Source organism: Anoplolepis gracilipes, chromosome 1, assembly GCF_047496725.1.
Source record: "Anoplolepis gracilipes chromosome 1, ASM4749672v1, whole genome shotgun sequence".
Taxonomy (NCBI): Eukaryota; Metazoa; Arthropoda; class Insecta; order Hymenoptera; family Formicidae; genus Anoplolepis; species Anoplolepis gracilipes.
In genome coordinates this window covers 12,090,592-12,108,799 of record NC_132970.1, presented here as the reverse complement: position 1 = coordinate 12,108,799, position 18,208 = coordinate 12,090,592, and the positions used below count along the sequence as shown (strand labels likewise).

At 29.5% G+C, this 18,208-nt stretch overlaps 1 protein-coding gene across 2 annotated transcripts; it reads left to right on the top strand.

Moving 5' to 3' along the window:
• The first annotated feature begins 265 nt into the window (after positions 1–265).
• On the top strand, positions 266–11,118 carry LOC140666860 (UDP-glycosyltransferase UGT5-like). Of its 2 annotated transcripts, none has more exons than XM_072894412.1 (6): positions 266–403; positions 8,757–9,162; positions 9,248–9,564; positions 9,811–10,030; positions 10,167–10,386; positions 10,743–11,118. In XM_072894412.1, the coding sequence occupies exons 1-6, from the start codon at positions 299–301 to the stop codon at positions 11,053–11,055; spliced, it is 1,581 nt and encodes a 526-aa protein (XP_072750513.1). In that variant the 5' UTR covers positions 266–298; the 3' UTR covers positions 11,056–11,118. The 2 variants fall into 2 exon arrangements, with proteins under 2 accessions (XP_072750513.1, XP_072750507.1); XM_072894406.1 differs by lacking the exon at positions 266–403 and adding an exon at positions 5,221–5,385 and having other exon boundaries at positions 10,743–11,115.
• Positions 11,119–18,208: the final 7,090 nt, after the last annotated feature.

Sequence of the window (18,208 nt, the reverse complement as noted above, 5' to 3'; positions counted from 1 at the left end):
TATAATTTTGAATTGAAGTTAACATGTTTTTATATGAAATCTTATTTCCAATCATACTAATAACACTTGTGACTCAAGTAAAAAAAAAATCAACCGTACCATTTATTTTTGATTTCAAAAAAATACTTAAAAAATAATCTTGAGTAACCAGTATTATCGATATTATGTCAACGACCTTATGTTAATGTCCAAATTATCTTATCTTTAGAATTTCAAAGCATATAAATAAGCTGTATCTAAAAATTGAGAGTAGTTTAGAGAAATCTGTAACGCGAATATAATATTTGTCCTACGAAAAATGTTGAATTCAAAATGTTCAATTATAATAGTGTCGATGTTATGGATTGTCGCTGATGCTGCTCGCATTCTTGTAATCGTTCCAGAACCATCTCATAGTCATCAGGTTTTTAAATAATTATTTTCTTTTTTACATAAAAGAAATTTTTTATTATGTTATATTTAATTATAAAATAACTTTTTATAAAATTCTTTCTTTAAATCATTTCAATATTTCGTGTCTTTAGGTTATTTTTCTTTGGACAATGCAGGCATCAATAAAAAGTCATCTTTCTAATAAATAACTTTACATATAAAATATTACACATTATATCTTTATCCAATCTTTAAATCTTTGTAATTATTTTTGATTATACTATTCTCTAGTAAAAGCAAATTAACTTTATCAACTTTAACATAAAAAACGTTAAAATTTTTACCAATATTGTTGATAATCTTTTTCATTAATTTTTCTTTTGTTTCTAATCTCTCACATAATTTCATTAATATATACTACGATAATTGATAAGATTGAATAAAGAAATTGACCACACTTTACATACTCAAAAGTAAAAAATTCCAAAAATTTACGAATATTCGTATGCGCGGCGAGTAATCTGCAATCATACATATAACTTTGCAACGAAATAGCACGAGGTTACCGGTCGATCGGCACCAGTCGGCCGAAACCCCGACAATAACTCGCACCTTCCGCATACGAACCGCGTAGCCGATTTCCAGGCAAGCTTCCAACCAGGAAACGATTCTGGGCCTGTCCAAGTCGTATGTTTGTTTTGCAACAGCCGCAATGTGCCTCCCTTCTCTCTTCCTCCCCCTCTCTCTTTCTCTCTATCATGGGTATGGGTCACCCTTCTGGTCGCAGCCGCTATCTCCCACCGCCACCCATCGTCCATCCGATATGCGTACCCAACCCTCTTCGGCTGGCGGTAGCGGCGGCGGCAACTCCAGTGAAAGAGCACCCTTTCGGGGTTTGTGATGCGTGCAGATGGTCGTACACAGGGAAATCACGCGTGGTTGCGCACAACTGCGCGGCCACACCGAATGCAAAACGTTCGGCCGACCGACACCAATTAGGCCAATGACGCTCCTCGTGCTACCTATGATAATGGTAACGCTCGTTCCCCCTTTTCGTATCGACCCCTTCGTCCCCAGTTCTCTTTCCCCGCCTTCCGATACAACCTGTATGCGCACGGCAATGAGATGTCAAAGAGACAACCGAGAGCGCGGTCGCATTCGAGCGAAACGTTACATTCTAAAAAAATGCGTCTTTTTACCAGGAAATTATATACTTTTTTATATTGCATTCGTTAAATAATCTCTCTTGCATTGAAAAAAAATTAGCGACTTAAAAGAATATGTATATACAATAGAATTTTATGTTTTCTAAGTCGTCCGATATTTAAACTAAGTATATAATTAAATCTTATATCATTACTCTGTTTTAAATAGTCAAATAAAATCAAGTTAAATAAACAAGAATAGACTATGAAAAATTAGAACTGATACAAATTAAATATATAAAATATATTTTAAAATATTTTTTGTCGTATTTTCTAATTTGCCTACAAATTTAAACTCCAAGCAACTTGTCTATTTTGTAATTAAAATTCTGTTATATAATAAGACACAAAAATATGTAGCTTAAGTATTTATTTGTCTTAATTTAGCCTTTTAAAGGTAATAAAGTTCTACAAAATATTATATTTTTATTTATAATTTTTCATTCTTATTACTTTTAACTAAAAGTTTTAAATTTTTAAATATAATAATAAATTATAGAAATAAAAATAATGTTAATTTAAATATCAAACAATTTATAAGAAAAACTAATATTAAATATTAAATATTTCTTTTATTATTGCATCTGTTATTATTGCCAATTCAAATATTTTTATTATTATCAGAAGAAAATCTTTCGTTTTTCTCTTTGTATTATTCTCTTTCTGCATTTTATATTTATTTGATATTCGTAAATTAATTATATATTAAAATGAAAGTAAATAATTTAACACTCAGATAATGTACACCAAGATAATGTACAGTAGCAGAGTTGTAGACAGAGTTATACACAGCATCAATCTGGAAAATACAAGTATATTCAGATTATAAAATAACGTTCAAAATAGTTAATAATAATAATTTTAAAATAATTAATAACAATAATTTTAAAATAATTTATATCAAAAAATGATTATAAAGTCCAATTTAATTTTTATTTGTTTTTTTTAATTATATTACTTGATAAGACTTTTGAGGAATTTACGTAATACAAAGTCCGGTGGAAAAATTTAGCAATTATAACATTCGATAAAACAAAGTTTAAGCTTTAAGAATTTACTTTTCAAATTGCGGTACAATGATTTTTAACGAAATATATGCAATCAAAGTTCAAATGCTTATATTTTTTATTTACTCCACGATAACTCGATAAAAAGAAATCTTAGTAACATTAAAAAGAAATCGATTTTATAGAGAAAACTTTAAACTTTCACAGAGTTTTAGAAAGTCAAAAATTTTTGTAGAGTTTTTTTGGACACATGACACAGGCCAACAAAGTAAAAAGAAAATTTCCCATTTTGTCCAGCTTATTGTTAGTTTTTTATATGTAAAAATTACCAAACTTACATAAACGTAAAAATAATAAAAACCTTTCGAAAGTATCTTTATTTCTGGTCTTCTTTTATTTAGATATAATACAATGATAATTTTAAGACAAATAAAATAAGATAAAGAAGAATTTAATACAGGGTGTCCCAGAATTCGCGGACACGGAATACACAGCGTGATTGTCTGTGTCAAAAGAAGCAATTTTTTCTTCAGCAAAAATGTCGAGGCATCAATAATTTTCCAGTTATAAGCAATTGAAAAAGATGGGTTTTGTCGCAAATCAAACTTTGTATAATTAAAAGATTAATGCAATTATATTCTGCAGTTAATTTTAAGTGAAGTTTACTTTACTAAAATTTTTATTTAAGACTTAGTTACAGAAATATATAATAGCAAAATTTGGAAACTAGCAAAAAATGATATCTTTTCTCGACAATTTTGTTGAGGAAAAAATTGCCTCTTTTGGCACGAACAATCACGCTGTGCATTCCGTGTCCGCGAATTCTGGGACATCCTGTATATCTATTATATGTATATTTTTTCCAATTGCCATCTTGAAAGGTCATACACCTCTAACGCATGAAAACACAATCACGCGTGTACTAATCAAGAACAAAAATGTGAAATCTATAGATACTTATCATCACATTATCTCTCGAGATATGATCATGATAAACGTATTACAGAATGTCAATCACACGTTCTGTATAAACAAGTAAAGATTATTAGTTTGTGCGATTAATTAACTCTCTATGTCTCTAATGACTCATAAGAATATAGATTTGTATTTAAAATAATAATATTTAAAAATATGATATATGTATATTGATTTTGATTGAATCACGTAAAATATACGAATAAAAATTTCACGAATATTATTACTTTAATGTTGATTTCTCATATGTTTTTTTTGTTATTTAATCACCCTACTTGTCAATTCATGTATATTCATGTATATTAGTCTTTCAATCCGTAAATGAAGCGCATATTATAATTAAATAGACGAAAAATTCACGACAAAACGCGAGATGCAAAATAGATTTTAATTTATGTATAATATATTTGAATTTAAATATATTCACAAATATAATATTATTGCCTAAATAATATAATATTATTAATATAATAAAACAGTTTAAAAATTCTCTTCTTTTTTATTGCTACATAATTTTTATCTTAAATCAATATATTGCGCAAAATTTACACGGAAGATAAATATCCATTATCTCGATACACTGTTACGCATTGCTTATCGCAAATTAGTTAATCGCACACGCTGATGCTGATTGTAGTAATCGTAGCGAATAATCGATTTTTTTATATCTCTCTTCGATATCTCTCGATATTTTTCACGATCGTATCTCGAAAGGTCATACACCTCTGCAGCGCAAATCAAGACCATGGTATACACCATAAACAATAACGCACTACACCCTATATATTGTATAAATAACAGTTTTTATTGCTATTATACAATTTAATGTATTACAAGATAAATGCATGCTAAATATGCCTTTAACTTCAAATTAATTATTAATAAACGCTTGCCATATCACGGCATTACTTTAATCACTTGAACCTGTGATTTGTATCATACTTTACATTTTCTAAAATGACTAACAAATTATATTTTTTATTAATTAAATCAATGAAAAGTTTAAGTTGTATATACTTTCAAACATGTTTAAAGAATATCAATCGTCGCTCGCAAATATTGCAATAAAACGATAATTTATAATTTCTACTTCTATCGTTTCAATTTGCTATTTTAAATCAATGACAAATTTTTATATTTTAAATGAATGATAGAAATACCTGTTTCAATAAATATTTGCCGTCATCTCAGTGTCTTGACAAAAAGTAAATAAATTACACGAACCGATAAACTTTAATTATTCGTAAAAAACGACCTTTTTTTGTTTTTAGAATATTCATGCATTTTAAAAAACAGACAATGTTGGACAAATTTATTTAAATGTAACAAATTTAAATTTATTCTCAAACAAACAATAGAAGTGGAACTTGAAGACATTCGTTGTAAAAATTTATCCTTGTATTCTTGAGTTTATTTTTTTTAGAATATACTAAAAGATTATATTAAATTGTATTACGATACCCCCAACTTTCTATGGTATGAGAAAAAACACATCTTGAACAAAAATATTGTTCTTCCTATACCTTAGATAAAAAGTAATGCAAGAAATAGCTCATCAATTGTGATTAACTACTCACTCAAGCTATCTTATCTTATTGTAAAGTTCAAGTTATCTTACATAATTATGTATATTTAAAAATCTAATAACTACTAAAAGAAGGATTCCACACTAGTGTGCCTCAGTTTAGAGGAATCAACAGTTGTGAATGGTGTGCTTGTCCTGCAGAATGTCGTTAAAGTTAATTTTAATAGTGTCGATCCTATGGATGATCGCTGACGCCGCCCGCATCCTTGTAATCATTCCAGAACCATCTTACAGCCATCAGGTTTTCTCTCAGAAAAAATTTTATTATTTCATTGTAAAATAATAACTCCATAAGCTTCTTTAAATCTTTTTTAAGCAATGTTGATATTTAAAAACATATCTGTTTTTAGACATCATTAAAATTTCGTGACTTTTTGTCAAATAAAATAAAATATAAATCAAGAAATTAAAAATTAATTTTTTTTTAATGAATAACTTTGAATCAAGTAATAAATTAATTTCAAAATTTTTCCTTAACTTGTAACTCGTAATTAGTTTTGAAAAAGAGATTTGTTAAATGTTTAATTATACACGAAAAAGCTTAATTTTATAATAAATAATAATAAATAAATAAATATAAATATAAATATATACATATATATATATATGTGCATGTATATAAAGAGACGAGAAGGGAAGAGGGAGAGAGATAACGTTTGTAGAAATATAAAAATTTGCACAAAACGTGTTTAGGTAATATGTTTGCCGTAATTAAAGAGTTAAAGTAAATGTTATATGAAAATGTTTTAAAGCGATACTCTTTATTAGGACACGCACATCTTGAGTTATGTTTAAAATTCAGTTATCTACCTAGCCTTTATCCGCTTTACATCATAGAGATTTGCACGAAAAGGCGTGCTCTTGTACACGATGCGAGATATTAAATTCCTTACTTACGTCGGTTTATGGATAAAAAGAAAGCTAGAGATGTAAATAAAAATTTTATCGCATATACGAATATAATGTATCACAAAGATATTTTTTAATCAAGATTTAAAATTCCTCCTTGTGATTTTTCTTTGTTACTATCAAATTTCCAAGAAGAGATGTTTTATTTCCAAATTTTTTCGACGAAAAAAATGTTTACATTATATCAATGTATCTTAATTTTCCAATTAAAAAAAATTAAATTGAAAAATATTAAAAACACATTCGTCAGCATACTAACTATCTGTACATTATACATATTTTATGTATGTATATATTATTTATTTATTTATCTTCCTCATTTACACCACACTTTTTTCTACTATACAATACGTACTATACAGGATGTCCTGTACATGTACATCTATTTATTTATTTTCCTCGTTTATTTTTTTTTATTAAACTTATATATAATTAATAATAAATCTTAATTTAAAAGATTATGTTACTGATTAGATATTGTTACTGAAAGATTAAGCACTGAATAAATTAGATTAATAATGAATAATAATAACAAAATGTTATGACTAATAAAATTAATATAAAATCTACATGAATAGTAATAACAAAAAAATATATTATAAACATACATAGACTTTTATTGTGTAAAGTGTAAAATATGAAATATTATTTTATCATTATATCAATCGCGAATCTTTAAAACTATTCTTCTTCGTATAAAGCAGTAGTGTATCTTTTTTTTACTGTAATAAAACACAATACAACTTTGTATGTGTATTATTAAAAAAAATTATCACCATATTAACGCAATATAAAGATTAAAATTAAAATAATCTGGTATAATAACTTATAGTTTTCTATCTGCGCATTATTTTACTACAAAATTAAATTAACTAATAAAATATTTAAAATAAATTATTTTTCTTCTTTTTTACTTGTGTTTATATATAGTAAAATATTAAAGATAAAATAAAGTTACATGTGTATTTAATCGATACGTACAATATATTAACCTGTTGCATATGAGTTTTCACACTACGTTCGCACTTGCTTCATATTTTCATTCAACATAATAAAATTATTGTAATTTGTTAATTTTTGTCTATTTGAAAAAAGGTTAATATCATTTGAGAAACATGATATTTTAAAAAATTCTTATAAAATTTATTAAGTATTATATTTTTTTTGTATACTTCTTTTAAAGTGTTGATTTTAAAAGAAATCATGCATAATGAAATATTTATTGTGCATGCCAATAATTTAAACACTAAATATTCATGCAAATGAGACTGTTTATTAGACTAAAACATTAGAGAGTTTGCCGATTTGCATCATAATAAGGCGGAATTTACGTTCCTGGCCAAAATAGTTTAGAATAAAGGAAATTTAGCTCGCTTAATTTTTTATTTGTGCATCGCAATCAAAGTTAGTGTCAAATTTTCTAAACTTTTGTCAGCAATCTTATTTTTGTATGTGTATGCACATGATCTCCGAATAAATTCAAATTCACTTAAAGTTAAATTAATTTAAAGTTCTCTAAATTCATCTCAATATTTTATTTTACAATAAGATGCTTACATAATAGCTCAGCAAAGATATAGAGACAAACATTCTCACCAAAATTTTCATAAATAATCAAGCTCTCATTATTGTCTAAAAAATGATATTTATTTTTTGCTTTGATACAACGTAATGAAAAAATAATATTGATATTATTTAATTAAAGCAGAATTAACAATTAAAATTATAACAATAATAAAAAAAAACACACAATGAGTCTCGATATCGTTTATCACTAAATTATATTCACTACACAAATTAGAAGCGAGTTTAACGTTGAAAAAAACGGAAAACTCAGTGTGACGTTTCCTCTATAACATATTATACTTAAAGTTATTGAAATATTGCTGTTAATAATAAATCAGTTTTATCGAAATATAATTAATTGAAAAGCAAAGAACATGCAGCGTAATAAAAAATCTGTTTGATATACAGACGACGTTTCAACCTTTGGTTTAGGTCCTTATCAAGTCTTAAGTTAACAATGTAAAGGTTAGGAGTAAACATTTAATCAGATAGTCGACTATTTAACGTATAAATGTGACGTTTGAATTTTTACTTCTGACCGTTACATCGTTAACTTAAGACTTGATAAGAACCTACCTAAATCGAAGGTCAAAACGTCGTCTGTATATCAAACATCTAACTAAATAAATAAGTTTATTTGACAGTTTGGACAGTCGATTATTAACTGTCCTTCTGAATAATTTATAGAGATTTTATATTGATATCTATAGAATGTAGAGAGAATTATGGAATTATCGTAATTATACACTATATTCAGAAACCATTTGATGTTTGTTATCATAAAATGTGTAGATAATAAATAGATAGATAAACAATAGATGCATTATATAATCGTAAGATTATTTATCACATTTATGTGCTTCCTTTCAGATAATTATCAAATAATTTAGAATACTTTCATTAATTACAAAAGAAAACTCTTTACAATACTTTACTTTGCGATAATATAAATATTTCATCACTGGGGATTCAAGTTATTATCAATCTATAAATTATGTTGTAGGTCCAGTTATATTGTATATCTATAGATCTCAAATATATCATCTATATTCTATATCTCGCGATTACTTTTTGCGACTACTTCTAACTATAAAATCTATAAGTGTTATAATTATGTTGATTATTATGGCTTTGTAGGTAGCCTTCAGACCAATAACAATGGAACTGGCACGAAGAGGTCACGAAGTGATCATTTTTACACCAATTCCCATAAACAATTCGACTCTTCCGAATTACATCGAGGTGAAATTGAGTTTTTCCTCTTACAAAGTGATACCGAACGTAGACATCTTAAGGTTAGCTACATTAGGGATAGAGTCACTTATGCACGACTTCTATCAACGTAACGAAGAAATGACTGAGAGTGCGCTATCCAATCCCGTCATGCAACAACTGATAGCGCCCAACAGCACTGAGAAGTTCGACCTGATCATCATGGAATACCTATTTTTCGACTCGTTTCTCGCACTCGCGTACCGCTTCAATGCATCGCTGATCGGAATCGCGTCGGTACCGCCTACGGCTAGTCATCACTACCTGTTCGGTAAGCAGGATGTTTATTATTATTCGTATGTAAGTGCGTGACACACATGTACAATTATAATGTGATTGTGTTTCTCGTGTCACAGGAAATCCTATATCATGGGCTTATTTGCCGGATTTGTGTGCGAATTTGGATCAAGATATGAATTTGCTGGACCGTTTCGTCAACGCGTACTACAACCTTTATCAAATACTCTGGCATCAATATATGATTGTCCCCGTGCAAGAGAAGATGGTCAAGAAATATTTTGGGAACAATGTGCCGCCCCTTCATGAGCTGATCTCGACGATGGACTTGCTTCTGGCGAATTCTCATCTGTTTCTTTATCCACATCCGTCTATTCCTGGGATCATTCCCATAAGAGGATCTCGTCAAATCAACCAAAATGACCATCTACCACAGGTACGGATAAGTCGATGAGCGATATAATCAAAAATATTGTCACATATTAAGAAATTTAATATTAAAACATTTCTGCAACATAATTCTGCATTATAAGGTTTTGCACAAAAATATGTTACATATACACATGTAAATAAAATACTGAAAGTTTTTAATATATGATACAGTCTGTTTTTATCTTAATGTTGCGATATAAAATTAAATTTAAGTAAAATTAATTAAAACAGAAAGCACATATTTTTGCAGGACCTGAAGAAGATTTTGGACGACGCGAAGGAAGGATTTATATATTTCAGTTTAGGCTCAAACGTAAAAGGTACTTTTCTATCTGCCGAAAGACGTGACATGTTTCGGAAAACGTTCGAAAAATTACCCTACAAAGTATTGTGGAAGTATGAGTCCGAGCTCCCGGATAAACCAAACAACGTCATCACGAGAAAGTGGTTGCCGCAGCATGCAGTTCTAGGTTTATAGTTTCCATCATGCTAAATCTCTATAGAATGTTGTACATGATAGATGGATTAAATTTTGATGACAACTTAAAAAAAATTAATTTATAAAAATAATAAAATTATATTAAAGTCCCGGGTTTATCTTATTAGCACATCCAAACATTCGGCTCTTCATATATCAAGGAGGTTTACAAAGTACCGAGGAAACGATAGAGAATGGAGTACCCGTGATTGGCTTGTCCGTTTTAGCCGATCAACATTATAACGTAAAACAATTAGAGACTTATGGAGCGGGAAAAAAATTATCCATTACTAACATAAACGAAAACGAGCTCAGAAAAACTATATTTGAAATCATCACGAATTCTAGGTAACCTTTCTTATTCTCTGTGTTCTCTTTTAAAAATGTACGCATGTTCATAGTGATCAATATCTCGAAATCTTTTTCCTATTTTATCAATAGGTATCTCAATTTTCAATGTAACATCTATCTTGATATTTTAAGCAATCAAATCACCTTTTTCGAAAAAAACTATTTAACCTACAAGTCGTCTTGTTGTCGAATTTATTTATTTACTATTCAAAGTACAAAGTAAGAACTTAATTTCTGTTAAAGTTCAAAATTCTGTAAAATTCAAAAAACGTCAAAAAATTGAAGCTGAAAATAGGAGCAACTTTTGACATATCAAAGCGATTAATCCGTCTGTACTATCTCTTTGTTTTCAGTTACAAGAATAACATAATAAGATTGCGCGACCTGCTGAAGGATCTGCCTTATAATCCGTTGGATAACGCCGTTTGGTGGATCGAGCATGTCATACGTCACAAAGGAGCAAAGCATCTTTGGAGCAACACGCGAAATATGCCTTGGTACAAGATTCAACTATGGGACATAGGATTGATTATACTCGTATTATCTGTCCTCATTGTGTATATTAGCGTACTGATTATACGTTTCATATTTCGAATCGTCAAACGCAAACTGATATGGAAAAGATGTCCAGAGCGCGAAGAGTCGAGAGAGAAGAAGCAACAATAATGACAATACTGAATGATAGACAATATCTTCAGTGTCAAAATTATGATGAAATAAAATAAAACTAATAACTAATATAATAAATAATAAATAAAACTAATAACTAATATAAAACTAACATTATCTATTGCTTATCTTTTTAAGATCTATGATGAGTTTCTTTCTGATCTTTATTTTCTTTCAATTTTATTGTATACCTTTTATATTAGAAAGTGAATTTAAACACGTATTCGGTATTTTTGTTTATAAAATTTGGAGAAATCTACCTTTTACAAAATATAATTTATTACTGTGTGAAATCTCAGGAAACAAAGAAAAAAGAAAAAATTTTCCACTTTTATAGCAAATTATAACAAAATTAATCTTAGCTATCTTATAAAGTGGTATCTGTCTTTTGATATCTATCATTACATGCTCAGTGCCTAAACGGTTAAAATAGAAATTATTTTTAGATAGTAGATAATGCTAATGTTTCAATATGTATCGCATCCTAGGATATACCAGCTCCCTCTATTTAATCATTTTTCAAACATTTAATTAAGATAGTCTATTACAGTTTACCATAAACTTTTTCAAGCAATGCATTATTTACAGAATAAAAGATGATTAAATTTCTCCAAATTTTATAAACAAAAATATCGAATACGGTAAGAAATTTATTACATTTTGCGTGTATGCGTACTTTTAATGTGTTAAAGTGTTTAATGTGTTAAATGATTATATATTCTTACGTTATATTAAAGATGTACCGAAACGTTTCAAATAATTTTTTTATAGTTTTTTAAAAACTCAAGTTTTTACTTGCGCCCTTACATCCTACGCTGGCGCTTTCCTCCTTGACATTATTAGTTTTATTTAAAACTTTATAAATTATTATTAATATTTTTGAAATAAATAAAGTTCCTTTTGGTATCTTTTATTATTTTCATCGGAGATTATCTTGTATCTCGTGCGATAAAAAAAGATGTACAAAATAAAGAACTGCTAATAACGCAATCAATGTATTGAACAATGCAATATAATCACATTGCAATACAATTGTGTAGAAAAGTTCGCATGCAAAAACTATCTCCGCTTTTTTCATGTTGCCGACTACATCGGTATGAAATTTCTCGTTTCTTATTTTTTCGTAATACTAAAATCGCCGATTTTTATTCTCGATTTGACGGGGATATAACGATGTCTAGAAGTATTTTATCTCCTCGTACAATAAAACAATGTCCCAACAGATTACATAAGTGATCACACATATATTACACTATAATTCTTTTGAAGTCATGAATTAAAGCATATATTATTATTAATTAAAACGTATAGTATTAATAATTTCATAAAGTTATTAATATCACATATACAAGAATCAATAAAATCATTGTTATATATATATGTGCAATAACAACTATTTTTTTAAAGAGCAACTCATAGCATGTAATCACATATTCGATTTTATAAATTATACAATAACACTAAAACTCATCCAAATATTAGTACGTTTATTCTGTGAAGCGATCGAAAAATAGATCGCCAATTCCAGAGAGTGCAAAAAAATTTAATTTTGCAATAATACGCTGCGAACGCGTAATTCTTTTTCACGAATTTCCGTTCGCAATTTCCATGGTTGCGATATTCAAAATATACTCGTCAGAAAAAATTGTTCGTTTCTACTTTCTACAGGCACGTTCGCTTCGACGACGGGTAGAAGAGGCGGGGGAGGGAGGGAGAGGTGTACGTTTCAATAGCAATGAGCCGCGAAATTGCTTTACGCAATCGGCCATTATTTGCTCGAAAATTTTGCCATGTATCCGCGAACAACTCGCCGTTTGATATGATACGAAATATTATTCAATGTGCATCGTCGAGCGCGTTTGATTGCGCGCCGATCGCGCAATTATTGATGGTAACGACGCGCCGCGTCGGACACCTACCGCTTCCTCGACCCGCGTGTAATAAAACGCAATCGCCACGCGTGCACGCGTGGATGCACGGTTATCATACCGGCGCCTCTGCAAGTGCAAATCGAAGGAGTGAATCAACGAACACAGTATGGGCTACAATACAATATGACGGTCAAAATTTAATAATTTATTAATAAATACAATATTTAAAAAAATATATATACAAGTGCGATTCTGGCACAATGAGTTGTGTGTCTGCTCTCTGTACCAAAGATCCCGGGTTCAAATTTGATTAGAAATATCGAATTCGTTCGATTTTATTTGATCGCCACCTCTCGAAAGGCAGTGGCAACCCATCGAGAGTATCTTGCCACGAACTCTCTCTAATCTAGGCCGTTCGGAATCGGCATTAAACTGTAGGTCCCCCATATAGCTGCAGATAAGACGCACTCTGCAGGTATATGTTGAGGGACACCATCTTCTAATAACAGAAGGATTAAAAACCATCAGGCAATAGCGAGGGTGACAATAATCCATAAAGACTGGCAGCAAATGCTGGGCTCAAATTATGAGCACTCTCAACAAAATAGTGGGGTCACAGAAGAACTTAATACAGTCAGACCTCTTATCTTACGACTCTTGTGCTACGAAACCTCTTATCCTACGACAAAAAATCCTCTCATGCTACGACCGCGAAAGGGGAATTATACCCCCACTCTCAAATTTTTGTCGTAGGATCAGAGGTTTAAGGGGAAGATTCCGAAAATGTCGTAGGATAAGAGGTCCAACTGTAGATCTAGGTGACAACTTGCAGAAACTGTACTAGTCCCCCCCCCGCTCTATCCTATCCTATTATATATATATATATATATATATATATATATACACACATATACAAAATAAATGACATGGAATTATCAAGAAACGAGAGAGAGAGAGAGAGAGAGAGAGAGAGAGAGAGAGAGAGAGAGAAAGAGAAAGCGAAAACACACGATAAAAATTAGATAAAATACAATGTAACAAGAACATACTGCGTATTCTGTGTAAAGAGAGAAAATAATTTACAATATTGCTACTGTATACAAGATCAATCATCTTTTATTCTGTAAATAATGCATTGCTTGAAAAAGTTCATGGTAAATTGTAATAGACTATCTTAATTAAATGTTTGAAAAATGATTAAATAGAGGGAGCTGGTATATCCTAGAATGCGATACATATTGGAACATTAGCATTATCTATTATCTAAAAATAATTTCTATTTTAACCGTTTAGGCACTGAGCATATAATGATAGATATCAAAAGACAGATACCACTTTATAAGATAGCTAAGATCAATTTTGTTATAATTTTGCTATAAAAATGGAAAATTTTTCTTTTTTCTTTGTTTCCTGAGATTTCACACAATAATAAATTATATTTCGTAAAAGGTAAATTATTTATATTGTTTACCTTTTACCTTATTAACTAGTATAGAACGTTTAATACATTTTCTAATCTAAAATATGTTAGTACAATTTAAAACAAAAATGTCACTGTGATACATGGAGGGGTACTAACTAGAATATTTTCAAACAAATTTGTGATATATTATCCAGATTATTTAAATATTTTTTGTATAAATTAATAATAATATATTAATAATAATATATTAATAACCCACTACGTACCAGTCGTCCTACTATATATCATGTATATATATATATATATATATATATATATATATATATAAATATATATATTGGCACAGTTTTAGTTTTTAATAAATACATACATACTAGAATACTGGCAATGAGATTAATTTATAAATATTATATAAATATTTTAGATGTTTTAAGGAAGAAATTTTTTACATATAATAAGAAGTCAATAAACTCACGAAATGTTTTATTAAATAATATTGCTTTCTTTAACAAGCTTAAGATTATTAGATATATTATCTGTGAAATTTAATTAAAAATATTGTTATCTATCTCTGATACGCATTTTCTAAAATAGAAAATTTATTCCTATACTAACAGAAACATCGAAAAAACAAAGATTGTTATAGCGTTCGAGAAATTAAAAACGATTAACATACTATACAAAATGCGTTATAATTTAATTTACAGAGCTAGGTCTAAAGTAACGCGAGTAACACTCTGAACAATTTTTTTTCTCTGATAAAATAATTTTTTTTTTAAATAACTTTATTTTTAACTTTACTTTATTTATCAAAACTAAGATTCTTTAATCAAAATACCAAAATTTAAAGACGTACAATTTAATTGCACGTTCGACAGATATTCAAAGTTGTTTTTCTTAAAAGAGGAAAATGTACGAAAAAATTTATTCTATTTTCAATTTTGTTTTCAATATTTCATTTCCTTTCTAGTTATAAAAGGATTATTGGGACCTGCATAAATTTTCGCAAAAATAAAAATTTCTTGAAATTTTAACATTTATATATTCAATCGTTTTCAATCTATTTTAATAAACCAACATTTAATCACAAAAATCTTATTAAATCTTTGCAGAAATTGTTTTTTGAAAATTAAAAGTTCGAAGAATATACTCTCAATTTTACATGTGAGATAGGATTCTCTTCTCCAACACATTACAATGCGTTACAACAATATGTATATATGTACTATACGTATACATATTATTATAGCATAACAAAGTTATATTAAATAACAAATATCAATGTGTTAAAAAATTTACGAGAACTCACCATTCTCTTTCTCAAATTTGAAAAAAATTATTTTTTCTCAAACCATATAATACTACCGATCATATATCTGAGATGTACTGATTCGAAGGCTTCTGGGTTTTTCTACGAGCGTCTTATAGCAGTACGTAGAGCCACCAGCACGATAACGTCAAATTCGAAGTCTTAAGGGGAAGACAAAGTACAAAGAGAAAGAGAGAGAAAAAGGAAGAGGTAGAGAGGAAAGGAGACAGAGAGAGAGAGAGAGAGAGAGAGAGAGAGAGAGAGAGAGAGAGAGAGAGAGAGAGAGAGAGAGAGAGAGACAGGGTTTGTGTATAAGGAAACGGCAGCGACGGCGGTCGGGCTGAAAGGGGCGAATACCTTTTAGGAGCTTAGAGATTACACTTGGGGGACGAGCTGGCAGTAATGCAAAGGTGAGTCTCGCGGGCGCAAGCCGCTCATTCCCACGAAGGATTCGACTGAACTTATAATACCTACGATGTGAGATAGGTTGCGGCACGCTTCGTGCAAGACCCCCCCTCCCCCTCCCCCTCCCCCCTCCTCTCTCCACCCACCCTTTCCTGCACTATCGTTCCATTGACACCCTCGGCTCATCACGTCACGCGCGCTTGACGCATTCATAATTCAATATCAAATGCGAATCTCATCGATTTCGAAGCCGATGGAGCCTGCTAAATTACATACGGATCCGATTTATTGCCGCTGGACGAGGAGCTTCCTTATTGATTATAAAGTAGATAAAGGGACCGAAATACGGCTGATGGAGAGTAATAAGGATAAGCGTAAATAAATTAGATGAATTTAATATCTCGCGACGAGCAAAGTATCTTGATACGCTGAAGAAAAAAATTTTCTTAGACTTATATATATATATATAATTGATGTACAGTCTATGAGATACATTTTTTATGTATATAAAATATTTCATATTTCTACAACGCTTTTTCTATATCCATATTTAACTTGTATATATATTTCTTCTATATTTTTTAGACGAGATTGTATTTATTCTCTCTATCGAACCGTTCAATTAAATCTAAACAACGTTCTTTTTCCACATATATATAACGACAAACCACGTCACCCTCTGGGATATTTAAACACTGGCAAAGCAACGAGACCTGTCATTCAATGCGAGAAATACCTTGAATAGCAATATCCATTATCGCGGGATTACACTTGAACGGACACCTCGTTTCATCGTGATCGGATTAGGCTTTATAGGAGCGAGGAGAAGAAGGGAGGTATAGGTCGCGTGAAAAAGGAACCGGGAAGATTTCTCAAAGAAGCGGGGAAGAGTGAGTATCGCGTCATAGGAGACGGTATCGCTTTAATCCGCCACGGGGAAATCTTGTAAATAATCGAAGCAATTATCCAGCTCGGTGGTACGAAGACGATCTTGTAAAGAGATCGGCGCGAGAAAAGAAAAGAGGATACCTCGTTTCATTTCATTTGCGCAAATCGATTACTCAACGCGTAGATGTAACGGAGAAACGAGATAGTTCTTGACAAATTTCGAAAAAAAAAAAATTTGAACCTAGATTAACACGTGGGTGCGCTATCGAGTAACGATAATTCCGGTCCTAGGTAGAAACTTGTAAAAATAAATCACTTATGTAAAAATTCACGAGCGCAAAAATACGTTTAGTTCCATAAAGATTGAACAAGATTCTTCAATTATGTATCGAAAGTAAAGATAAAAAATATGTTGAAAAAAGATTTTATTTTTATTTAAACAGTTTTTCTAATTATTTTTTAAAATTATTTTTTATATTATTTTTCTTTATATATTTTATTAATGTAATATAAAAGTAAAGTTCTTATGCTTTTAACGTATCTTTTTTCGAAAGTAATTTTAATGGATTAAAAAACTTTTGCGGCAAATATTACGTCAAACGCGATTGGATTTAAATAATTTTCAGTTAGATACATAATAAAAATTTTTATTATACATGTAATTGAAAATTATCCGAATTATTGTGTTTAGTATTTTAATCTCATTAATCTTTTTTAAAATTATTTAAAAGAAATAAAATAAAAGAATAAAAAATAAATTTATAAGTAGTTTAGAAGATATTTATTCATGAATATTCATAATGTATTTATATTTATAATAAATATTACGAATAAAGAAAACCGATTGTAACTAACAAGTGCTCTTTAATAATAGCATAAAAATATATATATGTATTTATTGTTTTAAATATATATATATGTATTAAAAGAAATAAAATTAAAAAAAAATTAGATTTATTTTTTTCATAGAAATTGTATTTTATAAAACAAAAAACATTTAATTTTTTTCTGTTTACATTTTTTACTATTTACATCTCTACGAGTGATAAAACATAATTTCTTATTTCTTATACTTTACTCTTTACTTACATCAAATTCCCGCGATCGTAAATACATGCGTACACTCACCTATTCACATTAACGCACAATGTCTCTGCCGTTCTCGCAGTCGCTTCTCAGACAATGTCGCGTATTCACGCGCAACAATCCCAGATCCTGTAATGTGCCGACGAAAGCTTCCTCTGCATGAATACC

Excerpts from the sequence above, each read along its gene's own strand:
- LOC140666860 (XM_072894406.1), top strand. The coding sequence starts at position 5,266 with ATGGTGTGCTTGTCCTGCAGAATGTCGTTAAAGTTAATTTTAATAGTG. Across the intron at positions 9,565-9,810 it reads AAAATGACCATCTACCACAG|GACCTGAAGAAGATTTTGGA; the intron begins GTACGGATAAGT and ends ATATTTTTGCAG. Across the intron at positions 10,031-10,166 it reads GCCGCAGCATGCAGTTCTAG|CACATCCAAACATTCGGCTC; the intron begins GTTTATAGTTTC and ends TTATCTTATTAG.